Source organism: Mobula birostris, chromosome 6 (assembly GCF_030028105.1).
Source record: "Mobula birostris isolate sMobBir1 chromosome 6, sMobBir1.hap1, whole genome shotgun sequence".
In the NCBI taxonomy this organism is placed as follows: Eukaryota; Metazoa; Chordata; class Chondrichthyes; order Myliobatiformes; family Myliobatidae; genus Mobula; species Mobula birostris.
This window is the reverse complement of record NC_092375.1, coordinates 186,876,904-186,900,237: the sequence shown is the minus strand read 5'-3', so window position 1 is coordinate 186,900,237 and position 23,334 is coordinate 186,876,904. Positions and strand designations below refer to the sequence as shown.

Below are 23,334 nucleotides of genomic sequence, written 5' to 3'. Positions count from 1 at the left end.
CCTACAACACAAAGTGAAATCTCAGAGCTAGTCCAAAGTTAATTAGACATAAAAAATAAACAATCCAAGGAACACTGCATACCCACAAGGTGACACCAAGAAAATACAATCCACATACTAACTGAAAAAATATTTTAAAAAGGACCCCTGGTTGTGATAGATAAAAGTTAAGTAAGTTTCTCCATAATGTTGGCTAAATTCCCCTATTTTTCATTAGCAAATGTTGATATAACACTTACATTGGTCAGTGTTATAGCCATTTCACAAGTCATCACTTTTCACAATCATTTCTTCTATGGAAAGAATGATATTTATTTCTACACAGACCTGCTGAGTACTTCTGTTTCAGATTTCCAGCGTCCATGGGGCTCTGCTTCCATTTAAGAGTTTCTACTTTGTTGATGTAAGTTTAAACATCTTGGTTTTATTTTAGATGCTGGGATTTGTGTGCAGAATGAGTTCCGCTGCACATCTGGGCGATGCATTCCAGGACATTGGTACTGTGATAGAGTAAGGGATTGCGTTGATGGGTCTGATGAACCAGTTAATTGTGGTAAGTATAACTTAAAACATCTAACTTCCTGCAATTACTTGATTTTGTACTGTTTGTTGTATTTTATCATTCTTTCTGAGGTTCTAAGTAGTTTTTATTAAGTTGTTCTCCGATATACTTGTAAAGTTTTGGCACCACGTGAGGAGATTTCATCAGAGCGTTGTTGATTGTGGTGTGTCCTCCGAATGCTTGGCCTTTATATACTTATCAATCAGTTGATTGGACATAATTTCAGAAACTCAGTTGTGATGCAGGGAGGAATTCTTGTCACTGCAACACTTTCAGTACACTGGATGAACTCAGCAGGTCGGGCAGCATCAGTTAGAAACGATGAGTCGACGTTTCAGGCCGGAACCCTTAGTCTGGACTGAAGAATGAAAGATGGGGAAGGATTTGAAGAATGCTTGTAGCTTCAGTTGATAGACCAGTAATTTGAAAGACAAAGGGGTGGGACAGGGGAAGCATTGGCGTCATAGCCCTGAAAACAATGGGTAGTAGAAGAAGGAGGCGGAACCATGAGGGAGCTGGGGGAGGGGGGTAGAGTGAAATAGGGATAGAGGCAGGGAGGGGGAGGGAATTACCGGAAGTTGGAGAATTCTATGTTCATACCAAGGGACTGGAGACTACCTAGACGGTATATGAGGTGTTGCTCCTCCAACCTGAGTTTAGCCTCATCATGGCAGTAGAGGAGGCCATGTATAGACATATCTGAATGGGAATGGGAAGCAGAGTTGAAGTGGGTGGCTACCGGGAGACCTAATTCTTGTCGCTGATTGTGTGGCGAACTTTGTTCCTTGTCTGGAATTGTGACTGCAACAGCTCATAAATAGGATCCAGGTCTGCACGTCTGCTTACAGAATTGTTTGTGGAAAACCAAGCTCCTTGGATTCTCTTGCATGCCTCGTGTTCGCTTGCAGCATGGATTTCACTGATGCCCAGCGAGGAGATTTCCTCCCTACATCACAATTGAGTTTCTGGAATGACGACCAATCAGCTGATTGAAAAGTTTATAAGGCCAAGCATTCAGAGGACAAATCACAATCAACAGCACACTGATGATGTCTCCTCACGTGGTGACGAAACACTTGTGAGTAAATTGTCAAGATCAGAGAACATCTCAACTCAACCATCAACCACCCGAACTACACATTTTCTGAATTATTTCCGATTTCTATGATGTTTTTATTTCTGTTAGTACATAGCAAGTGCACTAAGAATGGGTCCAGAGTTAGTGGTATGTTCCTTGTATGAGATGTGCGAACTCTGGGAGATCTCCAGTCTCCCTGATAACTACATCTGCACTTAGGGCATCGAGCTAAAGCTCCTTGTGTTAAAGAACTGGAGCTGCAGCTCGATGACCTTAAATTCATACAAGAGAATGAGGAGCTGATAGACTGGAGCTACAGGGAGGTAGTCACCCCCGAGTTGCAGCAGGAAGCAGGTCCCTGGGTGACTTGTCAGGAAAGGGAAAGTGGATAGGAAGACAGTGCAGACTACCCCTGTGGCTGTTCCCTTCTATAATGTGTACTGCTTTGGATACTGTTGGGAGGGACGACCTCCAGAGCGAAGTTACAGCAACCTGATCTCTGGCACTGAGTCTGTCTCTGTGGCTCAGAAGGGAAGATGGGAGAAGAGGAGTGCAGTTGTGATTGTGGATTTCACAATTAGAGGAGCAGACAGCAGATTTTGTGGACGTGAAAAGGACATCCAGATGGAACGTTGCCTCCCAGGTGCCGGGGCCAGGAATGCCTCGGATCTGGTCCACAGCTTTCTACAGGGAGAGGGTGAGCTGCCAGAAGTCTTGGTACATATGACATGGATAGACAAGGTGAGCAGGTCCTGAAGGGGGATCTTAGGGGGTTATGAAGAAAGCTAAAAAGTAGGACCTCAAGAGTAGTATCCTCTGGATTTCTGCCTGTGCCACGTTCCAGTGAGGGTAAGAATAGGATGATTTGGCAGATGAATTTATGGCTGAGAATTGGTGCAGGAGGCAGGATTTCAGATTTCTGGATCATTGACATCTCTTCTGAGGAAGGCATAACCTATACAAGAAGGACCCATAACTCCTGAAGCCGAGGGAGATCACTATCCTTGTAGGCTGGTGTGCTAGAGTTTTTGGGGAGGATTTAAACTAATATGGCAGGGGGATGGGAACTGGAGTGATAGGACTTAGGATGGGTGAGTTGGTTTAAAACTAGATGAGAGAATGTGAGGAAGGACATGCAGATTATAGGGCAAAATTACAGTTAATGGGATGGGTTAAAGTGTAACAGGGGGTCAAAACCAAAAATGATGAATACATGGGTGAAAGTGTTATATCTGAATGTATGCAGTATACAGAATAGGGTAGATGATCTTGTAGTGCAGTTAGAGATTGATGGGTATGATGTTGTGGGCATCACTGAGTTTGGCTGAGTTGGAAGCTTAACATCCAAGGAAAGGGACAGTCAGGTGGGAAGAGGAGCTGGGCTGACTCTGTCAGTATAAAATGAAATAAATTCCTTACAAGGAGTTGACATGGGATCAGAAGATGTAGAATCCTTGTGGGTAGAGTTAAGAAACTGCAAGGATAAAAAGTCCCTGATGGAAATTTTACACAGACCTCTGAAGAGTAGCCAGGATGTGGGCTACAAATTACAATGGGAGATAGGAAAGGCATGTAATAAGGACAATGTTGCATTAGTCATGGGGGATTTCTATATGCAGGTAGATTGGGAAAAACAGGTTGGTGCTGGATCCATGAGAGAGGGAATATGTCGAATGCCGATGAGGTGGCTTTTTAGAGCAGCTTGTGGTTGAACCCACTAGGAGAACAGCATCTCTGGATTGGTTATTATGTAATGACCCAGATTTGATTAGGGATGTTATGGTAAAGGAACCCTTAGGAGGCAGTAATCATAATATGACAGAAGTTTGGCTGATTGACAGAAGACAAAGTGTGGGAATAAAGGGGGAACAACACATCAAGGTTGCTGGTGAATGCAGCAGGCCAGGCAGCATCCTGGAATAAAGGGGGCCTTTGTTGGTTGGCTGCCAGTGACTAGTGATGTGCCACAGGGATGGATGCTGGTACCGCTTCTTTCCAAGTTATATGTCAATGATTTGGATGAAGGAATTGATGGCTTTGTGGCCAAGTTTGTAGATAATGCAAAAATACGTGAGGGCCACTTTGTGTTAAGGAAGCATGGTGTCTGCAAAAAGACTAAGAAAGATTGAGAGAATAGACAAAGAAATAGTGCATGGAATGTAGTGTAGGGAGGTGTGTGGTCATGCACTTTGGTAGAAGGAATAAAGGCATGGACTGTTTTCTAAATGGGGAAAATATTCAAAACTTCCTCATGTAGAATTCCCTAAAAATTAACCTGGAGGTTGTTCGGTGGTGAGGAAGGCAAATGCAATATTTACATTCATTTTGAGAGGACTGGAATACAAAAGCTGTGGCTTTATAAGGCATTGGTCAGACCACACTTGGAAAATCATGGGCAGTTTTGGACCCCTTATCTAAGAAAAGATGTGCTGAAGGGTCTCAGCCTGAAATGTCGACTGTAATTTTTTCCATAGATACTGCCTGGCCTGCTAAGTTCCACCAGCATTTTGTGTTTGCTGCTGGCATTGAAAAGGTTCAGAGGAGGTTCAGAAGAATGAGCCCAGGAATGAAAGGGTTAACATATGAGTAGTATTTGATGGCTTGTACTTGTTGGACTTTAGAAGAATGAAGGGGGATTTCATTGAAACCTATTGAGTGGGGGAGCTTAGGATCAGAAGGCATCGCATCAGAATAGAAATGAGGAAAAATTTCTTTAACCAGAAGGAATTCTTTGCCACAGACAGCTGTGGAGGCCAAGTCACTGGGTGCAATTAAGGTTGATAGTTTCTTGATTAATCAGCCCATCAACAGTTATGGGGAGAAGGCAGGAGAATGAGGTTGAGAGAGAAAATAAACCAGCTGTGATGGAATGTTAAGAGCAGACTCAGTGGGCCGAATGACCTAATTCTGCTCCCGTGTCTTATTGTCTTATAATTTCAAAAGACACCCAGACATACTTACTTTCCAAATTAAGTATGTTTGAGTGAATTTTGAAATTCTACACATAGAAGTTCTTTATGTTGACATGCAGTGGCATCCAATGTCTTCCCTGAAGAATGTGTTGAAGCTCCACTTTCCACAGTCAATGCCCATTTCAGTTAACTTCAACAGTATTAGAAAATGTACCAATAAACATTGATGTCCAATTTATTCTCATTGTACATTTTGCTTTTTTGCTTGTTATTTTTGCAAAATTGTTTTTATAGTTCCCCCGGAGATAACTTGTTCAAATGAGCAGTTCAAATGTGGGGTTGTCAGATATATCGTTTTCTCCCTGATATGTGATGCTGATAATGACTGTGGGGACATGAGTGATGAAGATCAAACACATAATTTGTGGTCGATGTTAACAATAAAATAATTTCACTCTATTAATCTACAAACTATAAACAAACTTTTTTCATAGTTCTTTCTCGATGAGAGATCCATAATGTGTCAAATTTGATTAAGTAACAAAAAACCCTCAGATACTCAAAATCTCTAAACTCTTCAGTTACTCAAAATCACCAATTAATTAAAATTTTCCTGCTAAACGTTTTTGTTATTTTGCATTTTTATATCAGATATTCGGCACTTTCCATTTTCTGATTTTCATTTCATTTTTGTGAATATATACTTTTAAGCATAGAGTCATGGAATCATAGAAAACCTCAGCACATAAACGTGCCCTTCAACACATCTAGTCCATGCTGAAATGTAATTCTGCCTCGTCCCTTTCACCTATACCTGGACGATAGCCCTCATATCCCTCCCATCAATGTACCTATCCAAACTTCCCCTCAATGTTGAAATAAACCCCAACTCCACCACTTGAGCTAGCAGCTCAGTCCATGCTCTCACTAGCCTGCAAAAAGAAGCCCCCCACCCCCCCATTTAAACATTTCACTTTTCACCCTTAACCTATGACCTGCAGTTCTAGCAGAATAGCTGAGAGGGATATTATATCTTTTTTTAATGTTTTATATCGCTAAGAAATCTCACTCCCATGCGTAAATCTGAGTACTCCAGTTGACCACCCGATAAAACACAAATGGCCAGTGCAAAAGCAATGCTGTACTTCCATGGTATTGCCAAGGGTGCGACTGGAACACCTATATGATATTCAAACAAGAGGAAATCTGCAGATGCTGGAAATTCAAATAACACACACAAAATGCTGGTGGAACACAGCAGGCCAGGCAGCATCTATAGGAAGAAGTACAGTCAACATTTCGGGCCAAAACATCGACTGTACCTCTTCCTATAGCTGCTGCCTGGCCTGCTGTGTGTGTTGCTACATATGTGTTACTGATGCTTTGATTATTTACTCCAAGAAATCTGGTGGCTGCTGAGTCCTGATTCAAACAACATTGCTGAGCCTTAGTATTTGCTGTTAAGACAACTAGCCAGTAGCTAATACTGCAAAATAGTAGATTGAAAGTGTGTGATATTTATTCAGATTTCAATTCCTAGTCATGTGAGAATTCATGACCCAAAAACCCAATTATGGCTTGCTTTTTAGACAGGAATAAATAGAGTCCTCATACACTCTGATGTCTTTAAAACCAGCATCTAAGTGTACAAAGGTGCATGCTGCAGTTTTACAACTGTGGTTGAGGTGACCTTGGTTCTGGTGTGTATTTGTCATCACTTTCTCAAATGTTCTAACAGTTAGCTTTGCTTTAGGAATTTTGCTGAATGTCATACACAGTATTGCAGTCAGAAAGACTGAAAAGTCTGTGGCAATGTTGCAGCTTTGTTTGGCACGATTCTTCACTGAGAATGGCCCTGTTGCAGATCTGTTGGTGGTTTGCATGCTTCCTAGAGGCAACAGTAATATTGAGGTGCAATTTTGTAGGCAACTAACTTTAAGGAGGGTCCTGACGAAGGGTCTCAGCCCGAAACGTCGACTGTACTTCTTCCTATAGATGCTGCCTGGCCTGCTGTGTTCAGCAGCATTTTGTGTGTGTTGCTTGAATTTCCAGCATCTGCGGATTTCCTCGTGTTAACTTTAAGGAGAGTTTTTTTTTTAAAGTTTCTCCCAGTTAATGAAATCGAAGGTTAGGTAAAGTCGAGTGCAGTAATCTGGCCTGCTTCCTGCATTTCTCTTGTAAGAGCTGTACAGTCCACCCTGCCTGAAGATAGACAGAATCCACCTGGCAGTTTTGGGCTTCCTGTGAGAGATGGCAGGCAGAAGACTCTGTCGATGCCACAGACTGACAGCTCCCTTCTTGAAGATGTTTACATTAATGGCATCACCTAAGTCTCTGGGGTACTTTCCCTTTCCCAATTATGGTTAATTAAATTTCATATTTGTGACTGAGTTTTAGAAATTTAGTGAGGATACAGTGTGCTCCTGAGGCCTGGCATATGGCCTTTAGTTTGTCAGAAGTGATGGTATAACTGGACCTAAAGTCGCTGAGGTATACAGACGAGAGTACTAATGTCAAAATGCTCCAGTAGGTGTTGCATCTTCCACCTTCCTCCTTGCTTGTCAGTGGGGTGGGACCTTGGGTTTTGGGTATAGAAGTCCTTTACTGAAGAACGCACGCATGCCGTGGCTGTCAGTGAGTTTCTGGACGACTGCATTCTTTTCACCTAACACCAGTTCTTATCACAGATTTCCGTCTGGAATTCTGCATTCAATTAGTGGTAGAGCTTTCTTGTACCTTCAGGGTTGCTATTATTTCCTATCCAGGAAAGACTCATGTTTGTGGTTAATTAATTATTTAATCTTTTTATCATTAATCCAAAAGAAATGAGCTGTGCAACGTATTATGTAGGGCCTCTCTATAGGGTAGATAATCTCCTTTACATTTTAAAACAAAGTCTGAGAGGATGCCCTCTGTCATCAGATTTCTGAAAGGACAATGAACCAACCCATGAACACTGCCTCACTATCTTTGGCTCTCTTTTTGCACTACATATTTAGTTTAATTTCTGATATATATTTCTTATTGCACTGTATAGTTTTTATTGCCCTGTTACTGCTGCCACAAAGCAACAGATTTCACAACATATAGTACGGGTTGTGGGGTGGGGATACTGTACGTCTCTACCAAAGGAGATGTAGGTGCTCCTTCCCTCCGCTAGCCTGCTGGTTATCTTTGGGCAAAGTGTAGCACCTGCTAAGGCTGACCCCGATCAGGGTGAGGTGAAGTCTTAGGAGCAGGTGGTGGATGGTCGTATGAGCTGCTATTGCATATCATAAGTCCTGGTTATGTGACGGCTGATGCCAGGCAGAAAAAAACTCTGAAGAGTATTGATAATGGCTGGGGTCATTCTGTCCCTCTCCCGGTGTAGAGTGCCCTTCTGCTTCAAATTATCCACCATTGTCCCTGTACCAAAAAAGAGCAAGGTAATATGCCTGAATGACTAGCGTCCTGTCGTACTCACCTCAATCCTAAGCAAATGCTTTGAGAGGCTGGTCGAGGATTACATCTGCAGCTTGCTACTACCCAAACTGGATCCCTACAATTTGCCTACCAACACAACCAATCGACAGTTGACACAATAGCCGCTGCTCTACATACCATCCTTACACATCTGGAGAAGAAGGATGTTTATGTGAGAATGCTGTTCTTCGACTACAGTTCAGCATTCAACACCATAGTTCCATCCAGGCTCAACAAGAAGCTCAGAGACCTCGGCCTTGTCCTTGGCTTGTGCAACTGGATCCTGGACCTCCTGTCAGATCGCCAGCGGGTTGTAAGAGTGAGCTCCCTCACCTCCAACCCTCTGACTCTCAATACAGGAGCCCCTCAGGGCTGCGTACTGAGTTTCCTCCTTTACTCCCTGTATACCCATGACTGTATTGCCACCCATAGCTCCAGTCAGCTAAATAAATTTGCTGATGACACTACATTGATTGGCCTTATCTCAAACAATAACGAGGTGGCCTACAGGGAAGAAGTAATTTCTCTGACACAGTGGTGTCAAGAAAACAACCTCTCCCTCAATGTCACAAAAACAAAGGAGCTGGTTGTAGATTACAGAAGGAATGGAGACAGGCTAACCCCTATTGACATCAATGGATCTGGGGTTGAGAGGGTAAACGGCTTAAAGTTCCTCGGCATCCACATCACCAAGGATCTCACATGGTCCGTACACACCAGCTGTGTGGTGAAAAAGGCACAACAGCACCTCTTTCACCTCAGACGGTTGAGGAAGTTTTGTATGGGCCCCCAAATCCTAAGAACTTTCTACAGGGGCACAATTTAAGAGCATCCTGACTGGCTGCATCATTGCCTGGTATGGGAACCGTACCTCCCTTAATTACAGGACTCTGCAGAGAGTGGTGCGGACAGCCCAGCACATCTGTAGCTGTGAACTCCCCATGATTTAGGACATTTACAAGGACAAGTTTGTAAAAAGGGTCCGTAAGATCATTGGGGACCCAAGTCATCCCAACCACAATCTACTCCAGCTGCTATCATCTGGGAAACAGTACTGCAGCATAAAAGCCAGGACCAACAGGCTCCGGGACAGCTTCCACCAGGCCATCAGACTGATGAACACATGCTGACTTAGGTGTACTCTATATTATATTGATTGTTCTATTTATTATGAATTATTATAAATTACTATGATTACACATTGCACATTTAGTCGTAGATGTAATGTAAAGATTTTTACTCCTCATGTATGTGAAGGATGCAAGAAATAAAGTCAGTTCAATTCAACCCATCTTGTAAAGGCACTGCCCAAAAAAAAGGCAATGGCAAACCACTTATGCAGAAAAATTTGCCAAGAACAATCATGGTCTGAGACCATGATCGCCCACATCATATGACATGGCATCTCATGATAATGATGACAATCTTCTCAGGTCTCTGTTGGTCAGGGTCGACCATGATGTTGTGTCCTGGCTGCCTAGATAAGTAATCAACATTGAACTCAACGTAGGACTGCCTTAGGGATTCCAGTTTGGGATTTTTCCCTGGGGGTTTACTCCTGGAGTCTTTCCCATGAGTGGATATAGACACTAGGCAGCAGAGATTTCAGTTTTCCTTCTCCTAGGTGAGCTGTCAGCCATGGCCCCATCTGCCCAAAGTGACTGGTTTTAAGGTGCCAGGAACCCAGCTATGCCTTTTCCTATCAGTAGAAGTGGTTCCACTGGGCTTAGTAGCTGAACCACACGTAAAGGCCAGGAGCTGTATTTGGTTGTCAGGCTATTTGAGGTACACAGTTTTGGAGAATGTAAAAGGTGGTGGGAGCTTATCCCCAGTACGCACCCCCGGCTATGACAGCCTTAAGGAATCTGATGATAAGGACAGTATGTCAGTTACGTTAAACCTGATTCTGACCCTGAGCCTGGTGCAAGCTCTCACCCTCTGCTGGTGCTCTAGCAGCAATGAATCAATGATCTCATTGTGCACTGTGCAGTGTACCATTGAGGGAACGTGCTGCGGCTGCCTCTGAGGGCTGATGCGTGGACAGGGGTGGATGGTGCAGCAGCTCAGTGCCGAGATGTAGGCCATTTCTGGGAAACAACAACAGTTCTCTCCTAAGCTGCCAGACTAGCTGGACCTCAAATTCCCTCATCATCTCCTCTCAGATGTGATGGAAACTACACAGCTCGCTGCATCCCAGAAACTTCTGTCTGGTAACCAGCTTATCTGTTACCATATCAGCCCTTACACTGAGTCTCTGCATGGGGTTTCAGCGGCTTCTTCAGCATCATGATCATCATCATGCGCCCTGTTGTATACACTAGCTGCTCCCATGGTTTCATGTGACCCTGATTGGGGGGCGGGGTGGTTGCTAAGCCGGTGCTACACCTTGTCCAAGGGTGACCTGCAGGCTAGCATGCTGTTACTTGGGATCAGTAGGAGCTGCCATGTCCACAGTTTGCATAAGCAATGAGACTGGAAAACTCCTTTGCAAAGGTCTTGTTACCTACAGTACTGTGCAAAAGTCTTAGACACAGTACATATATATAGCTAGAGTGCCTAAGACGTTTACCAAGTACTGTACTTGCCAACGTGGAGCAGAAAACAAGTTTGTAAAACTGTGGGAGGAAAGGATGTTGGGAATGGCGGGGTGGAGCGCCACTGGAGGGGTGTGGAACAGGTAACAAAAGGAAGTCCGGGGTGGGGGGTAGGGGTGGTGGGAGGTGGTGTGGGCGCAGACCCACCCAGCCTTGAGACACCAAGCAAGGTCATTTTATTCCAAACAATTGATCTATTGATCATTACAGAATGTATTTCTGGTGCTTCCTGCTCCCTCCCCTCTCCCTTCCCCCTTCCCACTCCCACTCCACAATACAGACCCATATCAGACCCATATCAGAACCAGGTTTATCATCACTCATGAAATTAGTTTTTTTTGGCAGCAGCAGTGCAGTGCAGCACATATAATTACTGTAGTACTGTGCAAAAATCTTAGGTACGCTAGCTATATTTATCTGTGCCTGAGAATTTTGCACAGTACTATATTCATGATTGTTGCAAAGGAATCACACCTTACTCCATTTATTACACTTTCTTAATTCCACTGCTGGAGTCTGAAAATCTTGCGATGCAACATTGATTGATTATATAGTGAATCAACATTTAACAGTCATTAATTACAGTATGTTTTGTTTCAGCAAGCCATAATTGTTCTGACGCGGAATTCACCTGTGTGAACAGCCATCCTCCAAAAAGAAAGTGCATCCCTTGGGCATGGGTCTGTAATGGAGTTCCTGATTGCTCTGATGCTTTGGATGAAGATCAGAATTGTACAAGACGATCCTGCCCCGGGACAAAATTTACATGTGCCAATGGATTGTGTGTGAGGGGCTCATACAGGTTTGTTGCATCAAAGAACTTTTCGAATGGCGAGGGTGGAACCTAACGAATGTTCAAAGACTGAACGTGGAGAGCATGTTTCCTGTGGTGAGGGACCATCAGGTCAGATGGCACAGCCTCAGAATAGTGGGAAGTCCTTTTAGAATGGAGATAAGGAGGAATTTCTTTCGCCAAAGAGTGATGAATCTGTTGAATTTGTTGCCACAGGTGGCTGTGGAGCCCAAGTCTTTGGGTATATTTAAGGCAGAGGCTGATGGATTCTTGTTTAGTCAGGGCAAGAAGGGATACGGGGAGAAGTCAGGCGATTGGATCAAATTTGATGAAATGGCAGAGCAGGCCCGATGGGCCAAATGGCCTTGTTGTGCTCCTATATCTTATGGTCTTGCATGTGAATATGCCTGCACATGTTAGATGTAAGGGGGGTTTGTGTGTGTGTGTGTGTGTGTGTGTGTGTGTAGTTTCCTTTTAAATTGAGATTATGCATTAATTAGAATATAATCTGATTCAATATTTTCACATAAACCAAAGGCTATGGTAATTAGGAAGCATGCATTGCTGTAATTATAATATGATTATACAGTAAATGTAACAAAAATTTCAACAACTGTGATGCTGTATCTTTGAAACATGCATATATAATTGCTGAGCAGAATTGGGGGAGAAAACAAAAGTTTTTCAAAGAGATGGTTGTACTGTCATGAAAACCTTCCTTTAGTTTCTGTATGTTTTTCAAAGTTGGTAATTTGAGGCATAAAGGTTATTCAAATCAAATAGTTAACTGGATTTTATTCTGTGTGTCACTTCTTGTCAATTTATACTTTTGCAACAGTTGGATTAAAGGTAGGGCTTGCCTTTAAAAGAATGTTTTGTGGATTCTGTTGGAGTGATTTGTGGTAATACATGGATTTCCTAATCCTACTTCGTCTGAAGTTTTAATCTGATTAAAAGAATCTTGTGTGCCAACAGAAAAGATTAGTACGAGGATTAGGAGGATAATGTTAAGCTTTGTATTCTCTTTCTTTTTCCGGTCACTTTTGTTTTAAATTCATAATTATTCCATGGTTTCGTTATACCAACTCTATCTGTCAGGTATGCAGTGCATGTGACATGTTCATCTTTTCAATAAAGCAGGGAACAAATTGGTACTCAACACAACAGGTGTCAACATTTTGAACTCCTGAAAAACAGATTTTGGGTTCTAGACATTAATGTTCTTACTTCCAGCCTTTCTTAGTTAGCTCATTTTTTGAAAGGTCCAGCAGATTGGAAAAAAATACAAACATGTGTGCCAAATAAGTGTGTGTCATAACCAAGTAAGAGTTTTAGAATGAAACTTAGGAGCAGGCAATCTGGCCCCCTTGAGTCAGTGAGTAAGGTCATACCGATCTGATTCTGGACTCAAGGTCCACTTCTTAATCAAAAGTCTGTTTATCTTAGTTTTGAATATATTCAATCATTAGCTTCCAGATTTCTGCTCAAAAATCAAAAGAATCATGACACAGTGAGAGAAAAAAAGTACCCCTCAACCCTATCTAAAACGGATGATGTTTGTTTATTTATTGATTGAGATTGTGGAATAGGTCCTTTGATGCCCAGCAACCCCTGATTTAATGCTAGTCTGATTATGGGACAGTTTACAATGACCAATTAACCTACCAACTAGTATGTCTTTGGACTGTGGAAGGAAACCGGAGCAACAGATCTCTCCACACGGTCACAGGGAGAATGTACAAACTCCTTACGGACAGCAGCAGGAATTGAACCCAGGTCGCTGGTACTGTAATGTAGAAACGTAGAAATCTGCAGCTCGTTACAGGCCCTTCAGCCCACAATATTGTGCCAACCATGTATCCTACTCTAGAAACTGCCTAGAATTTCCCTACTGCATAGCCCTCTGTTTTACACCAATCCTCATAGAGGGATCAGAAGTGAAGAGAGTGAGCAGTTTCAAGTTCCTGAGGATCTAACCTGGTCCCAACACATTGATGTAGTCATAAAGAAGGCAAGACAGTGGCTATACGTTATCAGGACTTTGAAGCGATTTGGCATGTCAACAAATACACTCAAAAACTTCTGTAGTTATACCGTGGAGAGCATTCTGACAGGTTGCATCACTGTCTGGTATGGAGGGGGTACTGCACAGGACCGAAAGAAGCTGCAGAAGGTTGTAAATCTAGTCAGCTCCATCTTGGGCACTAGCCTACAAAGTACCCAGGATATCTTTAGGGAGCAGTGTCTCAGAGAGGCAGCATCCATTATTAAAGATCTCCAGCACCCAGGGCATGTCCTTTTCTCACTGGGAGATACAGAAGCCTGAAGGCACACACTCAGCGATTCAGAAACAGCTTCTTCCCCTCTGCCATCTGATTCCTGAATGGACTTTGGACACTACCTCACTTTTTTAATATACAGTATTTCTGTTTTTGCACATTTTAAAATTATCTATTCAATATACATAATTGATTTACTTGCTTATTTATTATTTTTTACTTTATTTATTATTTTTTCTCTCTCTCTGCTAGATTATGTATTGCATTGAACTGCTGCTGCTGTTTTAACAAATTTCATGTCACATGCCCGTGATAATAATTCTGATTCTGATTTTTCTAAGCTCCATGTACCTATCTAATAAATGACCCTATCGTATCTGCCTCTATCACCTTCACTGGCACCCATCACTCTGTGTAAAAAAAACTTACCTCTGACATCCCCCTTGTACCTACTTCCAAGAACCTTAATGGCTCCCTCGTATTAGCCATTTCAGCCCTAGGAAAAGCCTCTGGCTATCCACACAATCAATGCTGTTCATCATCTTATACACCTCTATCAGGTCACCTCTCATCCTCCATCGCTCCAAGGAGAAAAGGCCAAGTTCAATCAACCTGTTCTCATAAGGCATTCTCTCCAATCTAGGCAACATCCTTGTAAATCTCCTCTGCACTCTGTTTGTAGTATCCACATCTTCCCTGTAGTGAGGTGAGCAGAACTGAACATAATACTCCAAGTGAGGTCTAACTAAGGTCTTATATAGCTGTAACATTACCTCACGGCTCTTGAACTCAATCCCATGGTTGATGAAGACCAACATACCATACGCCTTCTTAACAACACAGTCAACCTGTGTAGCAGCTTTGAGTGTCCTATGGACACGAACCCCAAGATCTCGCTGATCTTCCACACTGCCTAGAGTCTTAGCATTAATATTATATTCTGTCTTCAAATTTGACCGACTGTAATGAACCAGTTCACGCTTATTTTGGTTGAACTCCATCTGCCACTTCTCAGCCCAGTTCTGCATCCTATCGATGTCACGCTGTAATCTCTTGACAAACCTCCAGACTATCCACAACGCCCCCAACCTTTGTGTCATCAGCAAATTTACTAACCCACCCTTCTACTTCCTCATCCAGGTCATTTATAAAAATCACGAAGAGGAAGGGTCCCAGAACAGATCCCTGTAGAACATCACTGGTCACCGTCCTCCATGCAGATTACGAACTATCCACAATCACCCTTTGCCTTCTGTGGTCAAGCCAATTCTGGATCCACAAAGCAAGGTCTCCTTGGATCCCATGCCTCATTACTTTCTGAATGAGCCTTGCATGCAAAACCTTATCAAGTGCCTTAGTGAAATCCACTGCTCTACCTTCATCAATGTGTTTTGTTACATCCTCAAAGAATTCAATTAGATTAGATTATGAGGACATGCAGTCCTCTTTTATTGTCATTTAGTAATGCATGCATTAAGAAATGATACAATGTTTCTCTGGAATGATATCACAGAAACACATGACAAACCGACTGAAAAACTGACAAAAACCACATAATTATAACATATAGTTACTACAGTGCAAAGCAATACCGTAATTTGATAAAGAACAGACCATGGGCACGGTAAAAAATCTCAAGGTCTCTCGAAAGTCCCATCATCTCACGCAGACGGTGAACCTCCAGCGCTGCAAACTTGCCAATGCAGCATCCTGGAAGCATCCGACCACAGTCCGACTCCGAGTCCGTCTGAAAACTCCGAGCCTCCGACCAGCTCTCCAACACCAAGCACCGAGCACCATCTCTGCCGAGCGCTTCGACCCCGGCCCTGGCAACAGGCAATAGGCAAAGCTGAGGATTTGGGGCCTTCCCTTCCGGAGATTCTCGATCGCACAGTAGCAGCGGCAGCGACAATTAGGCTTGCAAGGCACGACCTACCCTTGACAAAGCCATGCTGACTATCCCTAATCAGATTATGTCTCTCCAAATACTCATAAATCCTGCCTCTCAGGATCTTTTCCAACAACTTGCCCACCACTGAAGTAAGACTTACTGGTCTATAATTTCCTGGGTTATCTCTACTCCCTTTCCTGAACAAGGGAACAACATTTGCAACCTTCCAATCCTCTGCTACTTCTCCCGTCCCTATTGATGATGCAAAGGTCATCTCCAGAGGCTCAGTAATCTCCTTCATCACCTCCCACAGTACCCTGGGGTATATCTTGTCCGGCCCCGCCTTGGGGTATACCTCAATCTACTAAAATGAATCACTTTAAATTTTCTTACAGTATTAAACTTTTCTGCACTCACTTAACTGATGTATATTCCCTACAGACTCTTGTGTCCCAGTAACTTGTTCTTGTACCTATGTTTGTACGATTTGCAAACTTGGCTACAACAGCTTCAGTTCCTCAGAAAGTCATGAATAGTGGGCGCAACTGTAGCATGGCGCTGTTGCAGCTTGAAGTGTTCAAAGTGTTCGGAGTTCAATTCCAGCACTGTCTGTAAGGAATCTCTGTACCTCCTCCCTGTGGAATGTGTAGCTTTTCTCTGGGTGTTCCGGTTTCCTCCTGCAGTTTAAAGCCATACCAAGTAGGTTAATTGGTCATAAATTGTCCTGTGATTAGGTTAGAGTTGATAGGGTTTGTCAGGGATTGTTGAAGTGATGTGGGTCGAAGGACTGGAAGGGCCTTCTTCATGCTAAAATTGAAATTAAATAAATTTAAAAATAATAGGGGCACCCTTTGGGTTATGACTTGATAGAATAAAAAGTATCTGTTTCTCTTGACTTTTGTTGTCAGTTAGCCAATCCTCTATGTGTGCTATAGGAATTTCTTACCTTATTGCCAAAAGCTCTTCCTTTTTATGTGGCACCATTTAAAATGCTCTCTGGAAATTTAAATGCACTGCATATATTGATTCCTCTTTGCACTACTCATTAGCTACATTCTTTAAAGACCTGTAGTCAATGTATGAGGCTGAGAACAGAGGCTGCAAATACTAGAATCTGGACCAGATTGAGAGTCTTGATCAATGTTCCCTCCAAGGTGTATGCGCACGCACAGCTTTCACTACTCATGCACAAAGGAATCTAAACTGCACACAAAAGGTTGTCACCCTCTACCTCATTGGCATGTTATGTATGTTTCACGATCGTGCACAATCACATTTCCTTTTCTGGTTTCTGATGCAGATAGTGTTGACAACGTGGAGTTTGCGATGATTTTTCTGCAGATTTTAGAACTGGTTTTTATTTGTACTGTTTTTATTGAAGAAATTATTCATGTTGTTGTCACCAGGCAAAAAAATTGCAGAGCACAAGATTTTTGTGCACACTGGTCACTAAAATTAGAGGGAACGTTGGTCTTGATCCAAAACATCAACTGATCACAAATACTGTCTGACCCACTGAGTTGCTTTGGTCAAAAGATCATTAATAATTTCCCTTTCAAAAGCTGCTTTGGCTCTTCTGTATTGTGTTAAGATGTTCAAAATATCTACAGATGTACCGTGAAGAGCATTCAAACCGGCTGCATCACCTTTTGGTATGGGGTGGTGGGGGAAGGATACAGCACAGGATCAAAATAAGCTGTAGAGAGCACTAAACTTGGCCCCATTGTGAGCACTAGCCTCTGCAGTATCCAGGACATCTTCAAGGAGCGATGCCTCAAAAAGGCGGCGCCCATGATTAAGGACCCCCAATCACCCAGAATCCCTCTTCTCAGGATGGAGGTACGAAAGCCTGAAGGCACATACTCAGTAATTCAGGTACAGCTTTTTCCCCTCTGCCATCTAAATCCTAAATGGGCATTGAACCCGTCACTACTTTTAAAAATTTTTATTTTGACGTTAATTTAATTTAACTATTTTATGTATGTACTTACTGTAATTCAGTTTTTCCTCTACTATTATGTACTGCATTGTACTGCTGCTGCAAAGACAACATTCATGACATATGCTGATGATATTAAACCCGTTTCTGATTCTGATGTCCTGTAACAACTATGTTAATAATAATTTCAGTATTTTCCAAAAACAAGATTGGTTATCCTACATATTCCTGCATCTGATATCTTTCTTGGATAGGGGGTATTGCAGTGAAGATTTCTAATGCATTGAACTTTCTCAGAATGTTGGAAGATTGGAAGGGGGCTTTGGGGTTCTTACGCTTTTTCTGTCATTTATTCTTTGGGATTTTTCTTCTGTTTCATGGATGTCTGTGAAGCGTAAGAATTTCAGGTTGTATACTCTATACATTCTGTGATATTAAATGGATCCATTGAACCATTAAAACCTTCTCCCAGCAACTTCATTAATACCATCAAATTCAGACCATAAAATTCAGAGAATTGACGGCCTTTAGTCCAATTTTAAGTTTCTTCCTATTTTTCCCACTGTTAATGCTTTTTCTTGTGAATGCAGGTACAAATGATTTGTTCAAAGTCTCTGCCAATATCACATTTCCTATTATCAATTCTCTATTCTCTTCCCCATCGACGACATTGTTTAACACATATAGTATATAATTTCAGTTTTTTTACAAATATTTGGTTTAACTCTCACATTCTTGATTCTAACAACTATGACTTCAACATTTCACCCTCAAATGAGGAAAAACATACTTGTTTCCTGTTTCCTCATAACATATATTCCTGATGAGTGAAATCATCTGATTTCCTTAGTTCAAAGTAAATTTGTTATCAAAGTACATATATATGCCACCATATACTACCTTGAGATCCATTTTCTTGTGGACATTCACTGTAAATACAAAATAAAACAATAGACTCAATGAAAAGCAATGTACAAACAAAGACAGGCAAACAATCATAAGACCAAAAGATTTAGGAGCAGAATTGGGCTTTTTGGCCCATCGAGTTTGCTCTGCCATTTCATCATGGCCGATCTAATTTTCCTTCAGCCCCAATCTCCTGCCTTCTCCCCATATCCCTTCATGTCCTGACCAATCAAGAATATGTCAACCTCTGCCTTAAATATACATAAAAGCTCAGCCTGCACAGCTGCCTGAGGCAAATAATTCCACAGATTCACCACTTCTGGCTAAAGAAATTCCTCCTCATCTCCACTCTAAAAGGACGTCCCTTTATTCTGAGGCTGTGTCCTCTGGGCTTTGATTCTCCCACCATAGGACCTCTCCACATCCACTCTATCAAGGCCTTTCACCATTTGATAGGTTTCAATGAGGTCACCCCTCATTCTTCTGAATTCCAGTGAACAGAAGCTTAGAGCAGTCAAACACTCTTCATATCACAAGCCTTTCAATACTGGAATCATTTTTGAATCTCCTTTGAACCCTCTCCAGTTTCAGCACATCCTTTCTAAGATAAGGAGCTCAAAACTGCTCACAATGCTCCAACTGAAGCATCACCAGTGCTTTATAAATTCTCAATTATATTTTAGTCTTTTTGAAATGAATGCTCACATTGCATTTGCCTTCCTCCCCACAGACTAAACTTGCAAATTAACCTTTAGTGAATCTGGCACAATGACTCCCAAATCCCTTTGTGCCTCAGTTTCTTTTTAATATTTTCTCTCCATTTAGAAAATATACAACTATTTCATTTCTTCTACAAAAGTGCATGACGATATACATCCTAATACTATATTCCATCTGCTACTTCTTTGCCCATTCTCCTAATCTGTCTAAATCGTCTGTAGCCTCTCTACTTCCTGAAATCTACCTGCCCCTCCACCTATCTTAATATTTTCTGCAAACTTTGCAACAAAGCCATTAACTCCATCATCCAAATCATTGACATATAATGTAAGAAGAATCAATCCCAACACAGACCCCTGTGGAACACCACTAGTCACTGGCAGCCAGCCAGTAAAGGCTCCCTTTATTCCCACTCCCTGCCTCCTGTCAATCAGCCACTGCTTTATCCATGCTAGAATCTTTCCTATAATACTGTGGGCTTGTGGCTTATTAAGCAACCTCATGTGTGGCACCATGTCAAAGGCCTTCTGAAAATCCAAGTACACTACAGCAACCAATTCTCCGTTGTCTATCCTGCTTATTACTTCTTCAAAGAATTCCAACAGATTTGTTAGAACTTTCCCTTGAGGAAACCATGCTGACCACAGCATGTTTCATCATGTGCCTCCAATTACCCTGAGTCCTCATCCTTAATAATCGACTCCCTGCAGCCAAGGTCAGACTTACAATCAACAAGTAAAAGGAGAGAATCAGTGTAAATACATAAAAACAAATAATAATACCAAATAAATAAATAATAAAAAATATTGACAATATGAATTGTAAAGTCCTTGAAAGTGCATCCATAGGTTGTGGAATTAGTTCAGTGTTGAGGGGAGTGAAGTTATTTATGCTGTCTCAGGAACCTGATGGTTTAGAGGTAATAACTGTTCCTGAACGTGGTGTGGGTCCTAAGGCTGCTGTGCCTCTTTCACAATGACAGCCAGCAACAGAGAGCATAGTCTGGATGATGGAGGTCCCTGATGATGGATGCTGCTTTCCTGCTTCGTGTAGACGTGCTCAGTTCGAGGAGGTCTTTTCCCGTGATGGACTGGGCCGTATCCACTACTTTCTGTAGATTTTTCAGTTCATGGATATTGGTGTTTCCATACCAGGCCTTGCTGCAACCAATCAGGATAATCTTCAATGTGCAAGGAGAGGTGCTCTGGTGCCTTATTTGTAATAGCACCTACATGCTGGTCCCAAGACAGATGCTTTCAAATGATAACACCAAGGAATTTAAAGATACTGACCCTCTCTGCCTCTAAATGTCTGATGAGGACTGGCTCATGATCCTCAGGTTTCTTCCTCCTGAAGTCAATAATCAGCTCTTTGGTTTTACTGACGTTGAGTGAGAGGTTGTTATGGCACCACTCAGCCAGATTTTCAATCTCCCTTGTATGTGCTGATTTGTTATCACCTTTTATTCGATCAACGACAGTGGTGTCGTTAGCAAACTTAAATATGGTACTGGAGCCTGGTAGTCAGGTATAAGGCAAGTAGAGCTGGGGGCTAAGCACACAGCCTTGTCGTGCACTTGTTCTTTGATGATTGTGGAGGGAATAGATAGAGTGGATAGCCAGTGCCTCTTCCCCAGGGCACCACTGCTCAATACAAGAGGACGTGGCTTTAAGGTAAGGGGTGGGAAGTTCAAGGGGGATATTAGAGGAAGGTTTTTCACTCAGAGAGTGGTTGGTGCGTGGAATGCACTGCCTGAGTCAGTGGTGGAGGCAGATACACTAGTGAAATTTAAGAGACTGCTAGACAGGTATATGGAGGAATTTAAGGTGGGGGGTTATACAGGAAGCAGGGTTTGAGGGTCGACACAACATTGTGGGCCGAAAGGGCTGTGCTGTACTATTCTATGTTCTATGTTATTGCCAATCTGAACTGACAGGGCTCTACAGGTGAGGAAATCAAGGATCCAGTTGCATAAGGAGGTATCACTGCTTAGGTCTTGGAGCTTATAGATTAGTTTTGAGGGGATAATAGTGTTGAATGTAAAGCTGAGGTAGAAAGCCATGGAAGGAAAAAAAGTGGGGGAGGACCACCAGAGAGAGGCGATGGGCAGGCAAGGAGATAACATGAGAGAGGGAAAGGGGATGGGAAATGGTGAAGGGGGGCATTACTGGAAGTTTGAGACATGGATATTCATGACATCAGATAGGAGGCTACCCAAACGGAATATAAGGTGTTGTTCCCCTAACCTAAGTGTGGCCTTATCACGACAGTGGAGGAGCCATGGATGGATGTATTGAAATGGGAATGGGAAATGGAATTAAAATGGGTGGCCACTGGGAGATCCTGCTTTTTCTGGTGGACAGTGCTTGACAAATCTGTTGGAATTCGTTGAAGAAATAACAAGCAGGATAGACAAAGAATTGGTTGCTGTTGTGTACTTGGATTTTCAGAAGGCCTTTGACAAGGTGCCACTCGTGAGGCTGCTTAACAAGCTACAAGCCCATGGTATTACAGGAAAGATTCTAGCATGGGTAAAGCAGTGGCTGATTGGCAGGAGGCAAAGAGTGGGAATAAAGAGAGCCTTTTCTGGCTGGCTGCTGGTGACTAGTGGTGTTCTACAGGGGTCTGTGTTGGACTGATTCTTTATACATTATATGTCAATAATTTGGATGATGGAGTTGATGGCTTTGTTGCAAAGTTTGCAAGTGTGGGGGTGCAGGTAGATTTGAGGAAGTCGAGAGGCTACAGAAGAATTTAGACAGATAAGGAGAATGGGCAAAGAAGTGGCAGATGGAATAGTGTCGGGAAATGTATGGTCATACTTCTCGACTTTTTTCCTCCAGTGCTGCTGAAGGGTTTCGACTGAAATGTCAACTGTGCTCTTTTCCATAGATGCTGCCTGGCCTGCTGAGCCTGTGTGTGTTACTCAGATTTCCAGCATCTGCAGATTTTCTCTTGTTTGTCAATGAAGAGCATTCTTCTGTATCTGTTGTATGCATCTTCACTTTCAGGTGTTCTCGGGCTGAGTGAAGAGCCAATGAAATGGCATCTGCTGTTAACCTGTTGGGGCAGGAGGCAAATTGGAGTGGATCCAAGTTGCTCCTCAGGCAGGAGTTAATATGCTTCATGACCAACCTTTCAAAGCACTTCATCACTGTGGGCGTAATGATGGGCATTGAGGCATGTTACCACATTATTCTGAGGCATTGGGATAATCGAAGCTTGCTTGGAGCACGTGGGTACTTAGACTGCCGAACTAAAAGGTTAAAGATATCGGTGAACACTCTAGCCAGTTGATCAACGCGGGTCTTTGATACTCGGCCAGATATCCTGTCTGGACTGGATTATTTTCATGGGTTCCCCATCCTGAAGGATTCTCTCACATCAGCCCCAGAAATTAAAATCACAGGGACCTCAGGGCTGTGGAAGCTTATGGAAGTTCCTCCATGTTTTGATGGTCAAAGCGACATAAAAGCCATCCAGCTCACCTGGAAGCAAAACCTTGTTGTCACATATGTCGTTTGGTTTTACTTTGAGGGAGCTGGTAGACTTCAAGCCCTGCCACAGATGTCGGGCATCCTTCTGTGATTCAAGTTTGGCTCAGAATTTCCACTTCGCATGTGATCTGGTTTTCCAAGATCATACTGGACCTCTTGTCTTGATCTTGGTCACCAGACCTGAACATTACTGATTTCTCCCTGAGCAGATTGTAGATCTCTTGGTTCATCCAGGGCTCGGTTTGGAGAAGACTCTGGAAGATTTTATGAGGACACACTCGTCCAACTGTGTCATTATAAAGTCCATGACAGCCGTGGTGAATTAATTCAGATCCTGAGATGAGTCCTTGAACGTGGCACAATCCACCGACTCAACGCCATCCCAAATCTGTTCCCCTGCCTCTTTGTTGCCATTACCTCTGGTGCCTTGCTCTTTAGCCTCTGCCTGAATGCACGTAGGAGGACAACCAGATGATCAGATTTTCTTTGCACTTCCAATACTTTTTTAGTTAAGATTCATTTCTTTACTCTTCTAACAATTTTAATATCCATTAGATGATTAGATACGCAGAATTAAGCAATACATTTGAGAATAAACATTAATGTCTTTAACTTCATTTGACTCATTTCAATTGAGAATGTCTGTCCTACTGCAACTAAGTTAAATATTACAGAAGATAATCATATAAGTATAATATACA

At 42.5% G+C, this 23,334-nt stretch overlaps 1 protein-coding gene across 1 annotated transcript in view; it reads left to right on the top strand.

The window, feature by feature from the left end:
- lrp2a (low density lipoprotein receptor-related protein 2a) overlaps window positions 1-23,334 on the top strand; it is a 405,821-nt gene that overhangs the window by 237,541 nt on the left and 144,946 nt on the right. Inside the window, exons 44-45 of the mRNA XM_072259785.1 lie at window positions 434-553; window positions 11,209-11,410. Of these exons, the coding sequence (XP_072115886.1) occupies window positions 434-553; window positions 11,209-11,410 (322 nt within the window). The remainder of the gene's footprint in view (window positions 1-433; window positions 554-11,208; window positions 11,411-23,334) is intronic.